General features: G+C 44.0%; 1 protein-coding gene across 2 annotated transcripts in view; it reads left to right on the plus strand.

Moving 5' to 3' along the window:
- Insc (inscuteable homolog (Drosophila)) overlaps nucleotides 1–18,474 on the plus strand; it is a 100,878-nt gene that overhangs the window by 73,424 nt on the left and 8,980 nt on the right. For both annotated transcript variants that reach the window (XM_013512094.1, XM_013512096.1), the window contains 3 exons: nucleotides 3,551–3,722; nucleotides 7,671–7,849; nucleotides 17,305–17,371. In XM_013512094.1, the coding sequence (XP_013367548.1) occupies nucleotides 3,551–3,722; nucleotides 7,671–7,849; nucleotides 17,305–17,371 (418 nt within the window). The remainder of the gene's footprint in view (nucleotides 1–3,550; nucleotides 3,723–7,670; nucleotides 7,850–17,304; nucleotides 17,372–18,474) is intronic.

Here is an 18,474-nt window from a genome sequence, read left to right on the forward strand (position 1 = left end):
ATGATTTATTTAATAAGTAGGACAATATCAAAAGAAATATGAACCATAGTTAACAAATTAAAAGGAAAACAAGACAGTGAGGGCCAGGGATATAGCTCAGCAGCACAGCGCTTATCTGGTAAACACGAGATCCTGAGTTCGATTCCTGGTTCGAAAAGAAAAAGATACTATCCAGTTTTTTAAACACTTGGCAGGAACATTTCTTAGAGAGAAGCAGGCTGGATCCATGATGTCCATTTTCTACAAGAGGGAATAAACACAAGAGGTGGCGAGAAAGCCCCAGCTCTCATCCTGTGTCCTAATGTGAGCTCCCGGCCCCTACTCCTTGCCTGTGCTGCCTGCCGCTGCCTGTAGCCTTCAGAATGTGGCTGCCTCAAGCCTCTTCCAGCTTCTTTCCATAGCTGGTTACAAATATGCTTTCTATGGCTTAGAAAACACCTTCACTCTTATTTGTCCAAGCTTTCTCTAAGGACGTTGACACAGAGCTGGAGAGGGTCTTTGAGGTCTGGTCCAACACTCCCACTTCACAGAGTGAGGATCTGAGGCCAGAGGGATTAGCAACTCCAAGAGGTACGCAAGTGAGCAGTAGTTTAACAATGCAAGGCAGAAGGCATTGAAACTGCTGCCTCCAGCATGATGAATAATGATTTTAAACCAGGTGTGGTGGCACACCCTGTAATCCCAGCACTCAGGAGGGAGGTTGAGGCAGGAGAATTGTGGTGAGTTCGAGGCCAGACTAGGCTACATAGCAAGACCCTGCCTCAAAAAAACCAAAAAAAAAAAAAAAAAAAAAAAAAGACAATGGATGGCGCTGACTGTACAGCCAGGACTCCACAGATACTCTGGGAAACCAAAGTGTGCAGAGGGCTCAGAAGGACTCAGGGGTCCTCATCAAGCTGAGGCCACTTTCTTCAGGTCAAGAATCTTTGGGATTTATGTCCTCATCTCAGCCTTTGTTCCACAGTATCCTTCCATCTGCAACATCATTCTACTTTTATTAGTCTACACAGAGACCTTAAGTCTATAGGTGTTTTCAAATCTTGGGTCAGATTTTACTTTCTTGCATTTGTTTCCCATTTACTGAAATCCCAACACGTTCCAGGCCTAGAACAGCCAAAAGCGAACAAGCCCTGATCCCAAAGCTTGTTGAACTGACAGGGGAACAAGGGAGCCGAACAGGCAAAGGGGCAGCAAATCACAACATGGTAGTGTTTTTCCGCACTGTTGGAGCATAAAAGTCCATGTGGACCTGTTCGTAACCAAATTGCGAGGCCACATTCATGGGGAATAGATCTGGGTGAGGTGTAAGCATCTGCTTTTGAGCAATTTGCAGTGAATTTGATGCAGCTAGGCCACAGGCTCAAGACAAAAAGAGAAGTTTAATGTGGTAAGTGTGATGATGATAATAGAATTACTTAGATGATGATAATAGAATTACCTCTGAGCACAGGAGCTCAGAAGTGGGCGACTTCTTCCATCTAGAATTGGGCCCCTGATAAGTCAGGAATAGCTTCCCAGAGGCCTCCTTCGAAAGCACTCTCCTGGGAAATCAAGCTGACTGGTGTTCACCTCTGGTTGTGAGCCACCCGTCCAGCTGCAGGAGGCACTACTCTCTGGATCACCATTGCTGTGGGACGAGGCCTGGAGTAAGGAGTTGGCAGAGCAGCATGCTGAACTAGGGAGCAGGCTTGGTGTCCAGGCCTGGGGCGGCACAAGGCCCTGGGGACCATAAGCTCCTTGGCCTCCCTTATATATCCAGACTGGCCTGTCTCCAAGTGTGTGCCGGGAACCAGGGAAGAATAGTGCTTTGGATCTGATTATTTTATCAACAGAATCAGGAACCAAGGTAGCAGCCCCTCTGCAACCACCATGAGATTAAGGAGACTGGATCAATTGAGATCTTTCTCCAGTAGAGATGCTGTCGCTCTCTAGCAGCAGGCTTAGTTCTTTCTGGAAAGATGAAGGGCGTGGAGGACTGGATAATTAAGAGGTTTCTTGTGTTGGCAGTAGGGCTGCTTCCTGTTTCTAGGTCTAGAGCAGCCCCCGTTTCATTCTCCAGGGCCAAATGAGGCCTCTCTCCAAGGGCCTGCTGGTCAAACACTGGGCATCAATCCAGCCCTGCCAGGGGCAGACTGACTGCTGTTTGTTCCCTTTTATTAAGCACATCCGGGTGAGTTTTATTGCAGACAGTTCCCTGGGCTCCTGTTTCCACATTTGTCTCCTTTGAGTTTGAGATTGCCAAAGGCTTTCACAGTTAATGGACCTTACTGCTCCCAAGAGCCACTTAGGGAGGCACAGAACTCCGTGGTGGTAATTAGTCACACAAAGTGCAGATCTCCAGAGACCCACAAGAGCCGAGTGGCGGGAAGGCAGGACGTAGGGACAGGGGCTCAGGCCAGTAGCAAATGTGGAGAACATCAACACAGGTGTGTTGGGCCTTCTTGTTCTACCCCTGGCCCATCCTGCTTCCCACTTCTGGTGGGGGATTGGCTCTGTGGGTTTTGGCATCTGAGGGGCTGCAGGGACACAGCTGATCTAACTGTGACAAGCACCTGCCTCTTTTTTCTACCTGTCTCATCTATTGACCTATGATGAAGGCTGAGTTCAACCTCTGGTGCCACTTCTTGGGAGGAAGTGTAATATTCTCTTCAAAACCTGGGCTCTGAAGACAGACCTTTTAGGTTCAAGTAGCAAACCAATCACTTTTAAAATGAATGATCTGGGACAAGTCAACAAATCTTTCTGTGCCTCAATTCACTTTTCTGCAAAATAGGAATAAAGAAGCTGATCTCAGAGTGTTACTGCAAGGACTCAACAGTACAATAACATGTGCCTGAAACCTGGTACATTACAAGTATTCCATAAGTAGAGGCTCTTAGGATGCCAAGAGCAAGTGTGGCTGGAGCAGAGCTGGGAAAAAGAAGCCTTTATCTGGCATTCATGCCCCCCTAGGTTGTGTCTCTCTGGACAAGCAAAGAGAGCAAGGGTTTCACAGAAGTATCCCCCATTCTATGGGAGAAGGTGGTGGGGCTCAAGGAGGGGAAGGAAAGATGTTGAGCTCGGCCTGCTCTAAATCCAAACAAGAGGAGAGCACCCGCATTTCTTGAATATCTCTTTTGATCAAGCATTGTCTGCCCAACACCTTGCTGGTGGGCCGTGGGATAGTCTAAGAGAGGCTAAGTGACAAGTTATACAGCATGGAAGAGGCAGCCAGTGTTGGAGCTCAGGACTGTGATTTCTAGGTGACTGTTATTTCATTACATTTTTTTGTGGTAGATGACAAAGATCTAGCCCTGGCTACTTAGATTGATATCTGTCACCTAGAAAGCCCATGGGAGGTCATTGGTTTCTACTGCACTCAAAGAGAAGGCCCGCAGGTACTAGAGTTTGGGACATTTCAAGTACAGAGGCTCATTACCAGATTGTCTTTTACCCTACAGGGGGTTCTGCACTGTTCTGGACAGCCAGACCCAACCACATCGAGGGTTTGAGCCTCCCTCATTACTGTCACAAGCTGTGATGCCCAGGGAAGCCCTCTCTCCTTCTGCAGGTGGATGGTGTTCTGTGCTTGGCTGACATCCTGACCGACGACAGCCATTCTGAGGCCACGCGGGCAGAGGCTGCAGCTGTGGTGGCCCAGGTCACCTCTCCACACCTGTCCTTCACCCAGCATCTCAGTAGCTTCCTGGAGAGCATGGAGGAGATTGTGACAGCCCTTGTCAGTGAGTCTCCTTGGGTGGGTGGGAACCTGGGTGGGAGAGCCTGGGCACCATGGTCTTTAGGAAAACTAGGAAGGCCTTCCTGTCTGGTGCTTACCAAGCTGCAAATGTATCCTTCATAGATGATCACCCTAGCTGAAACCACACCATTAATGGACCAGCCAGGCTTTGAAGAACTTCATTGTCAAGAGTCTCCCATTAAAATACAGCAAGCCCTCCAAGAAGCAAGGGGTTAATTGTTATGTTGGAATTAAATGACCTCCTGGGACAGAGGAATCTAGGGAGAAGTTGGGCTTCAAATTTTAATGCTCAGACTCTTGGCCAGAAAGACTGATAAGCTTTGTTCCTAATGTCTCATTGTACCCAAAAAACAGCAGCAATGAATGGGACAAATGACTTTTCAGCAAGAACTAGCTCACCTGAACCTGCTGCAGGAAATCTCACCACTGGTCTCACATCAGGGGGCTGGAAAAGTGCTGGCTCGTCTATGACCCCCCTATTCAGACATATGTCTTCTTGGTAGGAGAATCATTGTCCAATGTCTAGAGTATGCTCTTTTTCTAGCTTTATTTTGCTAACTGCAGAAAGTAGAAGGATTCATCTGAATAAATGTCTTCAAGGAAATTATTTTACAAACCACTTCCTTGCTTTAACAAGGCTGGTAGTGATCTGTTTCTGCTTCTATTCCTACTTCTGTCACTATCACTATAGCCATATCTTACTGAAATTGAATGAAAATTTATCAGAAAATTTAGGGTTAGCTCTTGGAGTTACTATACCAGGCTGGGGACTGGCTGGAATAGCATGTATTTAGGGGCAGCATTGAACTGGACGAGGAGGCAGAACATTTGGGTTTGGGATCTGACTTTTCACTCACTCACTCACTCATTCACTTACTCAACAAACACCTGTTGATCAGCAACCCCGTGCAAGTGCTCTGTGGGATTCTGCCACTCTCTTTCCATGTCACATTGTAAAGCTCACTTTTAAATTTTCCTAATATATAAATGAGAGGTTGCAATCCATTTCTTTCAAGTGGCCTTCTAGCTCTAGAACTGTAGATCTTCCAGGATTTTGCACATAGATGACATCAATCAGGTTGACTTTATAGCTGATTCGAGGCAAAGGCGTTGTGGGAAACCCACAGGCCAGGTAAGAGAAATCAGTTTGCAGACATCCACATGAATTTGTAATCAAGAAACATTGAAGTCAATTGTTTAACATCTTGGCTGGAGGGAACTCAAGTAAAGTATAAGACCCACTTTATAAGGGAAGAAGCCTAACCGCTAAATTGCAGAAAATAGAACGATTCACCTGGACAACAATTCCTAGGGAACTGGAGAAGTTGAGGAACTTTCTCAAGGCCATAGGATCCATTAGGATCCACCATGCCAGGAGTTTCATACTCAGTCATTTACTAGAGCTCAGCAGGAAGCAAATAAATTGAAGGGAGTCAGATGAAAGGAACAAAATAAGGAGTTTTGAGTTTCATATTAAATTGACAAGTACAAGCGGGAACAGTCACTGTTAAACTTGTTAATTGGTGCCATATAGGAAAGACTATGTTTTCAAAGATAAGAGATAAATTATAATTATGTAGATAATTTCTCAATTATAAAAACTATCAAATAATAAAACAAATAAACCAAAACATATATAACCCAAATGATCTTTCATTATTGTCATGTATCCATTCCTGCTCTTTTGCTCAGGCTGGAGTTTTCTCTGAAGAAGAAGAGTCTTCCTATTTATTTCATCCTGCAAAAGACACACCGTGCTGTCTATTCTGGGATTCAGCAGATGGTATATATCTGCCAGGCAGGATGCCAGATGGACTATATCTGTTCTTTGGTGGGAAATAGCCCTCCAATTTCTTGCCATTCCCTGGAAACTTTTGTAAATGAGTCACTGGAATCCTCAATTTAATCTTCCTAACACATCCCAGGTGACTCAGAGTATAATACAAATAAATTTGCAGGAAAATTAAAAGGCACTTGATAGTTGTGTTAATAATTGCTATGTTGGCAATAATGGCAACTGTGTGAGAATAAGGGGGAATGTTTGGACCTGAAAGAAATCTTACAGCAAAGTGGGCCAATGGATTCTGTAGCTTCAATGGCTACAGAAGGGGTGAGCTTGGAAGAGGTTGAATGACCCAAGAGAAGGGGGCAGTCACTGGACATGGGAAATCACAGAGTTTTCAGTTTTGTAGATAGCATTTCATCTCAGCCTTGGGTAGCTAGATTGAGATTCTGAGTTTTTTGGTAGTCATGCCTTGGTGGTAGCTGACAGAGCTTCCCAGACTCAAACATTATCCTCCTGATAGGACTGGACATAGGTCTGTGGAAGCATCCCTGTGAGTGAGTCAAATGGGCTGGAAGAAGAAGCAGTGTGAAGAATAGAAAGAAGGGGGCTTTGCAGTCAGGCAGCCTCCTGATAGTTACTGGCCATAACACCTCAGAAAAATCACTTAACATATGAGCCCTCAGTTCTTTCATTTATAAAATTGTTATAAAAATGCATTGTTGTAAAGACTGAATGAGTTCATGATATAAAAAATGTACAGCCTTGACTGGCACAGACTATATACTAAAGAAATAGTACCTGCTGCTGCTGCTACTAGCTTCTCTGAAGCTCAGCTTCCACATCTGCAAACAGGGATGATCATATTCTACCACAAAGGTGCTTAAAATTTAACAGCATGGTGGAGGGCATACTGAAAGTGTTCAACTGTCACTGTCCCTGTTTAGGTAGGGACCAATAACTTCATTCACAGGAAGATGCCAGGAGGACCTGGAAGCATGGACTCTTTGTCTGGAGGGAAGAACTAGGGGCCAGAATAGAATATTATTCAATCCTGTATCCTGACCTTTCTCTCTGTGCTAGGGATAATTTTCCTAGTGTGGCCTTTACTCTTGTTTCGTAGAAGTGTTATAGGCAGGAGAGGGCCCGAGAGACTGAAGTGTCTTGACAAAGGTCAAGGTGGAGTAGGGAAGCAGAAATCAGGCCCATCAGGATGGTGGTGTACCATGGACAGAGCCCTTTTCTATCTCTTCCTGAGACTGGGTCTGTTCTAGGTTCTGTAAAGCCCATGGGGCAGTACGTAAGGTGATGGGGACAGGAGAGACATTTCTCCTCAGGGGTTCTTCCTTACAATAATTGCAAGTGGTAAGTGGGGACATGTGGTTAGGGCTGGGCTCTGGCCACTAGGACCAGATAAAGGAGTGTAGCATGCATGGTGTTGGACTTTTCTGTAGCTAGATGACCCTTGTCCTGGGACCAAAAGAAAATGGCAGCTGTAGCCTGTCTGTTTGAACTGCAGTCTTTTAAGGCAAATTTAGCAGCAGCCAGTACACTTTACTGTAGATGCAATGGACTGAAAGTTCATTCTTGCCTCGTGGCCTTTGCACACACTTTGGTCTAGAGCTTTCTCTTCCTCCAAATATTTTCATGACTTACCCTTTTCCTTCCTTGAGGTCTAAGCTTCAAAGTCACATTCTTCAGGATATCTTTCTTATATATCCTCATGGGCCCCTACTTATTCTCTGTCTTAGCATTAGCTTATTTGCTCCCTCATATTTATCAAAATTTGCAATTAGTTATATTAATATTTTTAAGTTTATTTTTACTAGCAAAGGACAAAGCCCACAAGGGTAAGAGTGTGGTCTGTTTTGCTCATCAGCACATCCCAAGACACTAGTGATGCCTAGCACATAGTGTTCACTCTACATATATTGGTGAAGGAGTGGATTGTTGTCACACACCAGCTTTCCAACCACTTCCACCTGTGTAGACAGGTACATCTCTTTCGCTAGTAACTGCTCCCATCATCTGTGCAGTGAGTATTATAGTACACACCCACATGGTCTACCAGAGCTCTCGTGGGAGCCAAATGAGATGTGACATGAAATCACTTGGTATTGAGCTACTTTCTTCCTCTTTGCCACACAGAGCTGTGCCAAGAGGCCTCATCTGGGGAAGTCTTCCTGCTGGCCTCTGCGGCCCTTGCCAACATCACCTTTTTTGACACAATGGCTTGTGAAATCCTTCTGCAGCTGAATGCCATCCATGTCCTCTTGGAAGCCTGCAGTGACAAGCAGAGAGTGGATACACCTTACACCCGGGACCAGGTGAGAGGCTCACAAGGGCCCATGCCCAGGGCTGTAACCATGATGCAGAGGATCAGAGGCCAGTGTGTGCAAGGAGGCAGCCTGGCCTGGCAGCACGTGGTCTCTTCTTGCAGTGGCTTTTGCTGGCACTTTAAGCTTTGTGTTCTATAGTAAAAATGAATATGTTCTTAACATCTTTAATTGACCTTGAAGCCTCTTTATGAGCCTCTTCCCCACCCCTTCTTATCCCAACCGCTATTCTGCTTTCCTTCCTCTCCATTCAGACTCTTCATCCTTGAGGCAGAGAGGCCCATGGGAAGGTTCCTCTGAGGGTCTGTATCCCAGTCATGCTGGTGCCCACCTGACATCATACCTTATAGTGAATTATTTCTTTCTCCTTGTTTCCAAAAACCAAACCAAAATCCAAAACCAAACCAGGGACTTGGAGCAGACTTTGGTTATGGGACTTAGCCTCTACATAAACCACAATATTTTTGTATATTTGAACTCCATGTAAGGGTTTGTTTGGGTGGGAACAAGTGTTTTACTACAAAACATGACTTACCATGAGGACATCAAATGAGCAAGTTTAAGAGTTCTTTGAGCTCTGATGTTCTAGATCCTATCTCATCTCTGGCCGTGTTTGGCTTCCTCTTTCCCCACCAAGGGGTGGAGGTAGTTGATCATGTTAGATCTGAGGTCTCTGTTAATTCTGCCGGGTACCTGAGATCCAAGTTAGATGATTCCCCCAAACCCAAACCAAGCTCATCTCTGCCAGTATTTAGTTCCCCATTCCCCGTTTGTTTCTTCCAGCCCCATCTATTAGCTGAAGCTATCTTAGCTTTGGGTTCTAGCTCCTACCCCAGGAACTTCAGGGGAGTTGACTTCAGCTCACTAGAACTGCCCCCTTTTCTTAGAGAAGTCTGTACCTCACAGTGCAGAGCTGACTTACCTAAGGCTATTCATTCCTCTTTTATTATTTTATGTGAACTTTTCCCCTCTAAGAGCATGGACCTTGTTTGATATTTTTCTAAGATTTCTTAGCTTCTCCCAGAGCTGACGCAGTGAAGATCCCTAAGTCCCTGCTTGGGCAATGCAAGGGAAGAAGCAGGATGTTCCTTCATCACTTGTTTCTCATTCTTAGACTCTTTCTAACTGTGGAAGAGAAATTCCCAGGGAAAAATTTCTACGCAAGGATTTTTCTGTACAAGCATTTGTAGATGAGGGTTCTAATAAGACTGCCACTCTGCTGACACTTTTCAATTTTATAGATAAAAGTATTGAAGGCCTAAGAGGTTGTCATCTAAATAATATGGTTGGTGAATAGGTAGATGCTATTTAATTCCTCACTTGATTTAGACCTTGATCTTTGAATCCCATCTGTTGTTGAATTTGAATGTGAGATGAAAGAGGCAGTGAAGTTGTTGGGGTCAGACACTTGGTGTTGGTCTTGCCTGGGCCACTTACTAATCAGGTGACTTTGGACAAGTTGTAGCTTCTTGAGTATGTGTCTTTTCACCTATTAGGACATTAATGTCCATCTTGCAGGATTTTTATGGAGCAAGTAAGTATGAACCAAGTACGATAAGGCAGTAAGAATCTGACAAAATACTTAGCTTCTACTAAGTTATTGATAATGGTAAATACAATTATTTTTCAAATTTGATGATCCAAGTTGGTGCACCAATAGTGAATTTTGTAAAATCCTCAACTTGGTCTTCCAAACCCTGCATGGTACAGTCCTAGACTTCCAGTCTAATTGATCCTTTTTTAGAGTTGGGTTATTTCCTGTGGAGATACAGTATGCTAATTTGAATATATACACAGCAGCTAAGATGGAGTGGTGGCACATGCCTGTAATCCCAGTACTCTGTGAGACTGAGGCAAGAGGACCAAAAGTTTGAGCCCAGCCTAGGCACCTTGTGACTTAGTAAGACTCTGTTTCAAAATACAAAAAAGACTTGAGTTGAATGGAACATCTAATCCTAGTTTTTTGAGGAATCTCCACACTGATTTCCATGATGGTTGTACTAGTCTACCCTCCAACAACAGAGGAGAAGGGGTCCTTTTCCCACAGCCCCACCACCATTTGTTATTGGTTGATTTCTTGATGATAGCCATTTTTTTCTGGGGTGAGGTGGAATCTCAGTGTTGTTTTAATGTGCATCTCTTGAATGACCAGTGATGTTGAACATTTTTTCATATATTTTTCATTTGTATTTCTTCATCTGAAAGTGTGTATTCATTTCAGATGTCCATTTTTGGATTGGGTCTTTGAGTTTGGGGGTCTTTATTTTTTCAATTCTTTATATGTTTTAGATATAAGACCTTTGACTGAAGAACAACTGGCTATAATTTTTCCCACTCTGTGGGTTGTCTTTTCACTCTGTTAGTAATTTCTTTCATTGTTTAAAAGCAAAAGCTTTTTAAGAGGTCCTATTCAACCCATCTATTTCCCTTCTGGGTATCTTCCCATAAAATTTAAAAACATCATACCACAGCAATATATGTGCACCTATATTTATAGCAGCACATTTGTAATAGCTAAATCTTGGAAACAACTTAAATGCCATCAACTGAGGAATGAATAAAAAAAGTGTTTTTTTAAAAAAAATATAATGGAGTACTACTCATCCATAAAGAAACATAAACTCAAGACTTTTATAGGTAAATGGATGCAACTTGATACCATACTCATAAGTAAAATAAATCGACCCATGTGTGTAAACATCACATTGTCTTACTAGTGTGAGAAACTGAATGAGTAAACAAGATCCAAAAAGTACAATAGATATTAGGCATTGGGAAGAAACTGTTCAAAAGAAAAAATAAACTGATGGGGGAAGAGGGAAAGGAAGGAAAAGTGAAAAAAAATATATGAATTAAAATAAAAATATACATATACATAAGATAGTTATATGGCTAGTTTTTCTTAGTTCACTGAAGAGAAAGATTTGTGCTAATATGGTCTGGATATTATTTCATGCCTATATCTTGTACTCTGAGTAACTACTATGAAGATAGCAGTGTGCAGTGTATTGATTATTGTTACTCTTCCATTATCCTGATTTTTTTTTTTTTTTGTACCAGGAATCAAACTCAGGACCCCCTGCTTGCCAGCAGGTGCTGTGCCACTGAGCTACATCCCTGGCCCCTATCCTGATTTGAAACTCTTTTTTTATTTCATTTTTGACTCTTTCAAATAAAAAAAAAAACATAAATAACAAAGGGCTGGGGACATAGCTCAGTGTTAAGGTCCTGGATACCATCACCAGTGTAGGGGCAGGAGCTGGAGACAAAGTACCCACCCACTGGAATGGTCCTTGGCATGATTGGCTCATGGGTGAAGGGTGCTCAATATCTGTCGTAACCACATCCCTTGCTTATGAGGAAGAGGTGGAGGGCCCAGATCTTCCTCACTCATGCTCCTCTCTTCAGCTGCATACCTCTGGCTGCTGGACATCCTCTGCTTAACACGATTTCAAATCCTTTCACCTACAAATGCCTATTGGGTGGATGACTCTGATCATTTCATATAAGATCTAGTAGCAACACAGTATAAACAGGGATTATGGAGTCACATGGCCTGGGTCCAAAGTTTCTCTGCTATGAACAATCTTGTAACTGTGTGCAATTCATTTCAAGCCTTTTTTTCTTCCTTTGTGAAATGGGAATACGTAATACATACTTTGCAAAGTTGACATAAGAATCATATTAACTAATGAGTATAAGCTCTATAGATCCTGGCACACAGAGACTATTAAATGAACAGAAGTCACTGCATGTTATTAATATTGGCACATAGCATTGATGGAAACCTCCAGAGAGGTGAGCTCTCTTCTGTAAAATGGGCATGTTCTTTCTGGTTTGAGCATCTGCAGCTGTGAGGAGACTTTCTTCCGATCATGAGGAGTGGGTGGCCCCTTTCAAAGCCTCCCTGATTCCCAGGAAGGAGAGGACTCTGGGTAGGGAGAGAATATAGTCACACTATAGGAAGGAAGCAATTTGCTCTGCATCTGGCTCAGGAGCTATTTCTGTCCCTCTGTTTGAGCCAGGCACGTCTCCCGCTGTCCTCAGGATGGTTTCACCTTCTGCCCTGGCTCAGAGCAGCCACTTAGCTAGTGAGAGTGTACCCATTAACGAAACAAATGGCTCTTTCCTACGGCAGAGGGAGGATTAAGGTGATCAGAGGGCTCTCTGTAATGAAGACAAAGAAGATGAATTAGGCTCGGAAGTGCTCACCGACCCCTGAAATACTTAGGAGATTAAATGCCCCATGAGGCTTCCAGTAATGAATCTGCCAGTGACGCCAACGCTGTCCAGAGCTTCTTGGTTTTGAATCTATACTCTGTCCGCCTCTGTTCGGACAGTGAGAGTCTCTCTGTCATCCTAACAACCTGAGTCCACTTACTTTGTCCAAGAGAAAAGTCGCAGGCCATGCCTATCCCGGACCCCTTTGGGTTGTGGACAGTGGTGAGCGGAGCCTTGGCCTTGGGCTCTTGCACCTCTTTCTGCTAATCTAGAGGCCAGTGTAGGCTACAGATGGATATGATCAGGCATCAAGAAGAACATCCTCCCTAACAAGAGATTTGTATGGCCCTGAGTTTCCCCCCCCCAAGCAGTAGTTCCCAGGGGTTGTGCTGCCCAAGAATCCTGCTATAGTCTTGATAGAGGCAGGAAAGCGGCTCGTCTCCAGCTTTTGCCTGTGAAACAGTGACAATCTAGGATGGAAAGAACTGGTTATTTTTCTAGAACATAACAGAGACTTTTACCGAGCAGGGCTTTTAATGACTTTCAGAAGCTGCTTTTGTAGAGGGAGAGGGTGCTGCACATATTTCTCATGGGGGTTCAGAGGCTGCTTGGCACTTTAGAGTGACCAGATTTTGTAGCGTTCCTGGAACCTCACTATGAACAACATTCATCAAGAGACCATTTATCAGCAGCGCCAGACCCTTCCATCCTTTGAACCAATGTCTTTATTGTGATATTTCCTCTTCTTTCATAGCAGAAGTGGTGCGGAGAGAGGAGGGCAGGTAGGCATCCAAACTTTGGCTTTCCTGGACCTCGGATCGAAGAGGAACTGTCTTAGACTTTATATAAAATGTATCCTGTAGTTAATGTATATAAGTAATAACGCTTCTCCTTTTCATATTTTAACTTATGAAATTGTTTTACAAAATAACACACTGGGCCTGTTTAATAATTAATAAGAAAACCTACATGTCTGCTTCATCACAGTAAAGGGCACACACACAGGGTGAGTAGGTCGAAGTACTGTTATTGGTAATCACAGCATTTTACTTGCAGAGCGGGACAAGCCTAGGTAATATCTGATACAAATAGATTTCGGTATGGCTGATTGTGTGTGGTGGGCCCGGGAGCTGGAGTTAGCACAGCACTGCAACCTACCCTGCCCTGCTCTCAGTCGTCACCTCAGTGGCCTGTGCTTAAACACCATGTAAGCCAGTCTTGAAAAAATCATTAAAGAAATCACATACTAACGCTAAAAGTTTACAGTGCTGTGGGGCCACAGGAGTAACTGTCCAGAATCACATGCGGCCAAGGATTGGACATAACTGTCCTAGAGGCTGGAAGGGACTTTGTTTGCTGGTCCCAAAGCTGCAGTTGACATTGTTGTCCCAGCATTCACAGAGTTAATACAGTGATCCTAGCAATTCAAATATTGTATCTGGCAATTATAGAGTAATTCTGATTACAGTCATATGAGCTGTTGGCCTTTTTGTCCTAATTCCTGCACAGCATGAAAGTAATCACAACTTTTCATTAAATATTTGCCAGTTTTCTGTATTGTAAGATCTATTAGACTGGAGCACCGGTCTCTGTTGAGTGTTTTGGGTATTCTTCGCTTGTCTTTTGCGCTGTTTGTTTTCAGGGTTAGTTAACGCCATAGCAAATGAGGGAAGATGTGGGCAGTCAGGCTGTGATGAGGGCTGAATTTGAAATACTGCTATGGTGTGAGGCAGTCCTGGGCCACACCTTCACATCATGGGCTTTTCCCTCTGTGTGTGTTGATACCCAAAGGCTTTGCCAGCCACCTCCCTACCACGCAGGCATGTTTATTCTGAAGCTAGTGACCCACGAGCACCCATATTATTCTAGGTCAGTTTGCTATCCACTGCAGTTTTCCTAAGGTCACTGGAGGCCAGGTGAAAAATGATTTCAGAATGCCACGGAAGTTAATTATTCCTCTGGACAAAGGGCAGCACTGCTCTAAGCCTTTTTTTTTTTTTTTAACCTTTTGGATCTCCTATCTACAGTTCACCCTGGCAGCAACAGTGCCAGTCTCCTACATACTGGGTGTTGCATGGGTCAGTGCTTCTGGACCCCATCTTCCAACCCTGGGACTTTTCAGGCTCTGCTCCCCAGAGGCAAGTTATGTTCATTTTATTTAGCAACAATTCTGGATGCTTGACGAACTATTAGTTCATTGAATGCTTGTAACCATAGTGACACTTATTTTTATCTCCTATGGTATGCCAAATAATGTCTCCCCCAAAGATGCCTGAGTCCCAATCCCCCAAACTCATAAAGAAGCCACTTTTATGGTAAAAAAAAGACTTAGCACATGATAATTAATTAAAAATCTTGATTTAGGAATACTATTCAGATGGGTCCAGTGTAATCACTGTTCTTAAAAGAGTGAGGCAGAACTAGTTAGAAAACAGCAGGAATGCAGCAGCCTCTAAAAGCTGCAAAAGGCAAGGAGATGGCTTCTCCTCCAGAGCCTTCAGAAGGAATGCAGATCTGCTGATACCTTGAGTTTACCTCCTTAAGACCTATTTAGGACTTGTGACCTCCAAAACTGACAGTTAATAAAATTGCTGTTTTGAGCTGCTAAATTTGTAACAATTTGTTATAGCAGCAGTAAGAGACTCATGCATTTTTGTTCACCAAGGCACAGAAGGTTAGGTAATATGGCTAAGATCATATGGAAAATCAATAGTTGTGCCAGGCTTTGAGCCTAGATGGACCCACTACTTAGCCACTAGTACCTCTCATGTAGGGTCTCTCTCAAAGTTAATATCCTCTGCATTTACCCAGTAACTACAGGGGGAACAGGAGAAATAGACTCAAGAGAAATAGAATTTAATTGAATACCATCAGATGGGACTGAATTAGCCTCGGACGGGGGCAACTGTGCCTGGTTCCTGTCCCCTTACAGCACTGCAAGCTTATATTCATTCAGGTAAACCAGTTGTCCCTAAAATCCCAGCCGTGGATTTGACTGCCAGTAGAATCATTGACCCCTTTCCCCTCTACATCATGGTACATACAAGGATGTTTCAAAAGGGAGACTCAAAGCAGGGCATAATTGGCATTTATTCAAATTGTGCTTAATTGAATACTTCATCTGCACCTCCAGAAAACCACATGGGGTACGGGCTCTGTAAAGAGGAAGTAATTTTCATTAACAGGATCTAAATTAGTCTGACACAAAGACCTACCTGGTGCCTGTGACATGATAATAATTGCCATGTAATGAACTCGTTGCTGCAGACAAAGGTTTCCCTCCCTTCCTTCCATTCTCCCCTTCCTTCCTTCCTTCCTTCTTTCCTTCCTTCCTTCCTTCTTTCCTTCCTTCCTTCCTCTCTTTGTTCCATCTTTCCTCCCTGGATCTCTATGTCAAAGAAATATCTTTACTCAGATAGACCAATCCGGTGATGGCTGGAGTGTAGCTGCCCTGTGTGGTGGGAAAAGAGGCTGTGTTCCCGACTACCACTAGCAGCTCAGAGAAAACCAGATGAACCATTCTGCACATGCCCTTGGCCTTGTCTCTCCTCACTCTTAATCTGTCACTTTATGCATCCTGAGGAACGTTCCATTTTATGACTGCATCTGTAACTCATGTTTTCCCTCTCATTCTCTTTCTATTTCAGCCATAAACACAATCCCAAAAATGGGAAAAAAAGGCACTTTTGAGAACGAAACCTCTTGTAGTTCTGTCTTTCTAAAGTGAAGATACAAACCTTGTCATTCCCCTCATAAAACATTGGGTGCTGCTGAGTTTACTTTAGAATAAAATTTTGTCAGTCCCTCCCTGAAAGTTCCTCTAGTCCTGCCGAGCCACTCAGATCCCAGCTAGGCTGAGCTGGAAGGGGCTGAAGCTCCCACAGCCACCCGAGAATGCTGAATCCCTTGTGATGTGTCCTGAGGGGAAAGGACAATACATGTTCTATCGCTATGGAAAGCATTTTTCTTCTGTTGAAGAGAAGAAATTTTAGATGCTTTATTGCCCAGAGTAATATGCTAATATTAGACCAATTAAATCTAGATAATCTTTCTTGCTATCACATTGCTATCCAGTTTTATGATTACAGTTGCTGAGCATCCTCTTTAGACTGGCAGTTGCTGTCTCTGAAGCGGAGGGGTGGTTTTTGTGTAAACCACCCCACAACTTTGAAGGAAGCTTTTCTGGAGAGTAGGCTAGCACCAGTGAGAACTGGTGTTTTTCTTCTATTATTTATTTTAGTTACCATTTGAGAGTGCTGTTCTACAAAGGTAGGTGAATTTTCATTCTGCTGCTTATTTCAGGAGCAGTGGCATGAGTGGTCCCTGTTAATATATTTCCAATATATTCCACTGGGGTTTGGGCACCCTTTCCAGCTTGGGGCCCCTTGTTGGCCCACTTCCTAATTAATTTTTGTGCTGTGAGTGTGCTGATCTTCTTGTACTATGCCAGGAGCCTGTGGTGGGTTATAGCTTCTGAGGATATAACCAGGGCTGGCTGTCCACTATGAATTAGCATCCCACTAATAAAGACACAATCCTTCAAGTGTTTGTGTTTATGTAAATGTCTATGCATATGTGTGCAAATACATACATGTGCCTTCACATACGTATGTGTGCCTCCATGTGCAAGTGAGGCTCATAGGCCAGAGACTGGCAAAGAATAGCTGAGTATGAACTTTCTCATTGGATTCCATATTCAGTAATCTCTGATGCTTGCTGGTAATGCTCTCTCTTATGTGTGCTCTCTACCATGGACTCAGCCTTTATTACTTTCAGATTGACGGTAGGTGGGAGTCAGTATGATGCAAAGAAACTGGGATGGTGGAACCAAAGTAGCAAAAGGGAGACTGCCTGGAGGATAAACTAGCACCAGGAAGGTAGAGGGCCAGGGGCCTCTAGTTCTGTCTGCAGTTTAGAGCAGGGAACTGGAGGGGTCCTTCACAATGACAGCTGAGCCCCAGCTTCATCCAGGGTAATGCTATTCTCCGCAGTGGGGTTGGGAGTTATTATTCCAGAGACATACACTGATGAATAGCATCCGTCGCTGGGGACCACATCCAAGTGGTAGCAGTCCATGAGGCTAGAAGAAAATGCCACAAAAGGATGGGCAGGTGGACAGTAAAGAATCACAGGCTAAAGGAAATCTCATAGCCCCCAGCTGATCTGTCTGCAGAGAGCTGGATCGTGTGCGCTCACTTTCCTTGTCTCTCAATTCTCTTTTCCAGATTGTGACCATCCTGGCAAACATGTCTGTCCTGGAGCAGTGTGCGTCTGACATCATTCAGGAGAATGGTATGTCCCAGCAGCAGCGCGCATGCAGGATGGATGATTTGGGTACACAGGGCCACGTGCCTTTGTGCTTGTGAGAATGTCTGTGCATATGTGTGCAAATATGTACATGTGCCTCCACGTATGTGTGTGTGTGTGCTTGCATGTGCAAGCGGGCCAACATATAAATGTTTGTTTACTTTTATGGATATAGATTCTAGTGAGAGACAATGCAGAAGACTATAGAGAATGTCAGATGGTGATAGTGTCATGGAGAAAATAAAGTAGGGGAGAGGGAAGGGTATTCAAAGACAGCGGTAGGATAGCTGCTATTTTAATCAGGCTGGTGAGAAGAAGGCGGTATTTCATTATGCTCTAAAAAAGTAAAAATTTATTCCTACCAAGACATGCCTTTCAACTTTAAGTTGTTCCCATCTCACTGGATTTGGCCTCCGTAGAAAGCTGAAGTGTATGGGAAGGGGTGAGAATAGAGATCTGGTCAGGCCAGCTTGAGACCATCTCTTCTGCTACTTGCTCCCCTGTCCCACCTTGCGCTGAGCTTATCACCAAGGTCCAAGTGAATTGGGACCAGGTTTGTTGGTCTGGAAGCTGGTGTAACCGGTTGGCTTCTGCAAAGGGCAGGGTGTCTGCCTTGCAGCTGGAAGCAGAGCTGGTGTAGTGCGGGCTTCCTGTGACTGGGAAATAAGGGAGCAATTAGCAACCGGTTGGAAACCAGAGACGCTAATGAGGCAGAGTGAGCTGGGAGCCTGGGCCGCTGCCTCTGCTCCAGTGAAAGCCTCTTGTCTCAGGCTGCCCTGCTGTCTTAACAAACATACACTTCCCCACCCCCCACTGCTCTATTACTAATTGAAAGACATCATTTTCTGTTAATTTTATGTGATTGAGTTAATAATGAGAAACAGTGCGGAGCCAGCTGAGGCCAAGGGGAAAGGCTGCATGGTACTATTTGTGCACTCTGCCTTCAGCACTTGGTCTTCTGTTCTTCAAGGGCACGATGGGTGTGGCCTCCATGGGCCTGCACATCTGAGATTGGAATGTCTGCCTTCTAGAAAGGGTTTTATGGTTTACAAAATGCTGCTGACTGACTCACTCAGCCCACAGTTATT

This window comes from Chinchilla lanigera, unplaced genomic scaffold (genome assembly GCF_000276665.1).
Source record: "Chinchilla lanigera isolate Chin_1 unplaced genomic scaffold, ChiLan1.0 scaffold00013, whole genome shotgun sequence".
Lineage (NCBI taxonomy): Eukaryota > Metazoa > Chordata > Mammalia > Rodentia > Chinchillidae > Chinchilla > Chinchilla lanigera.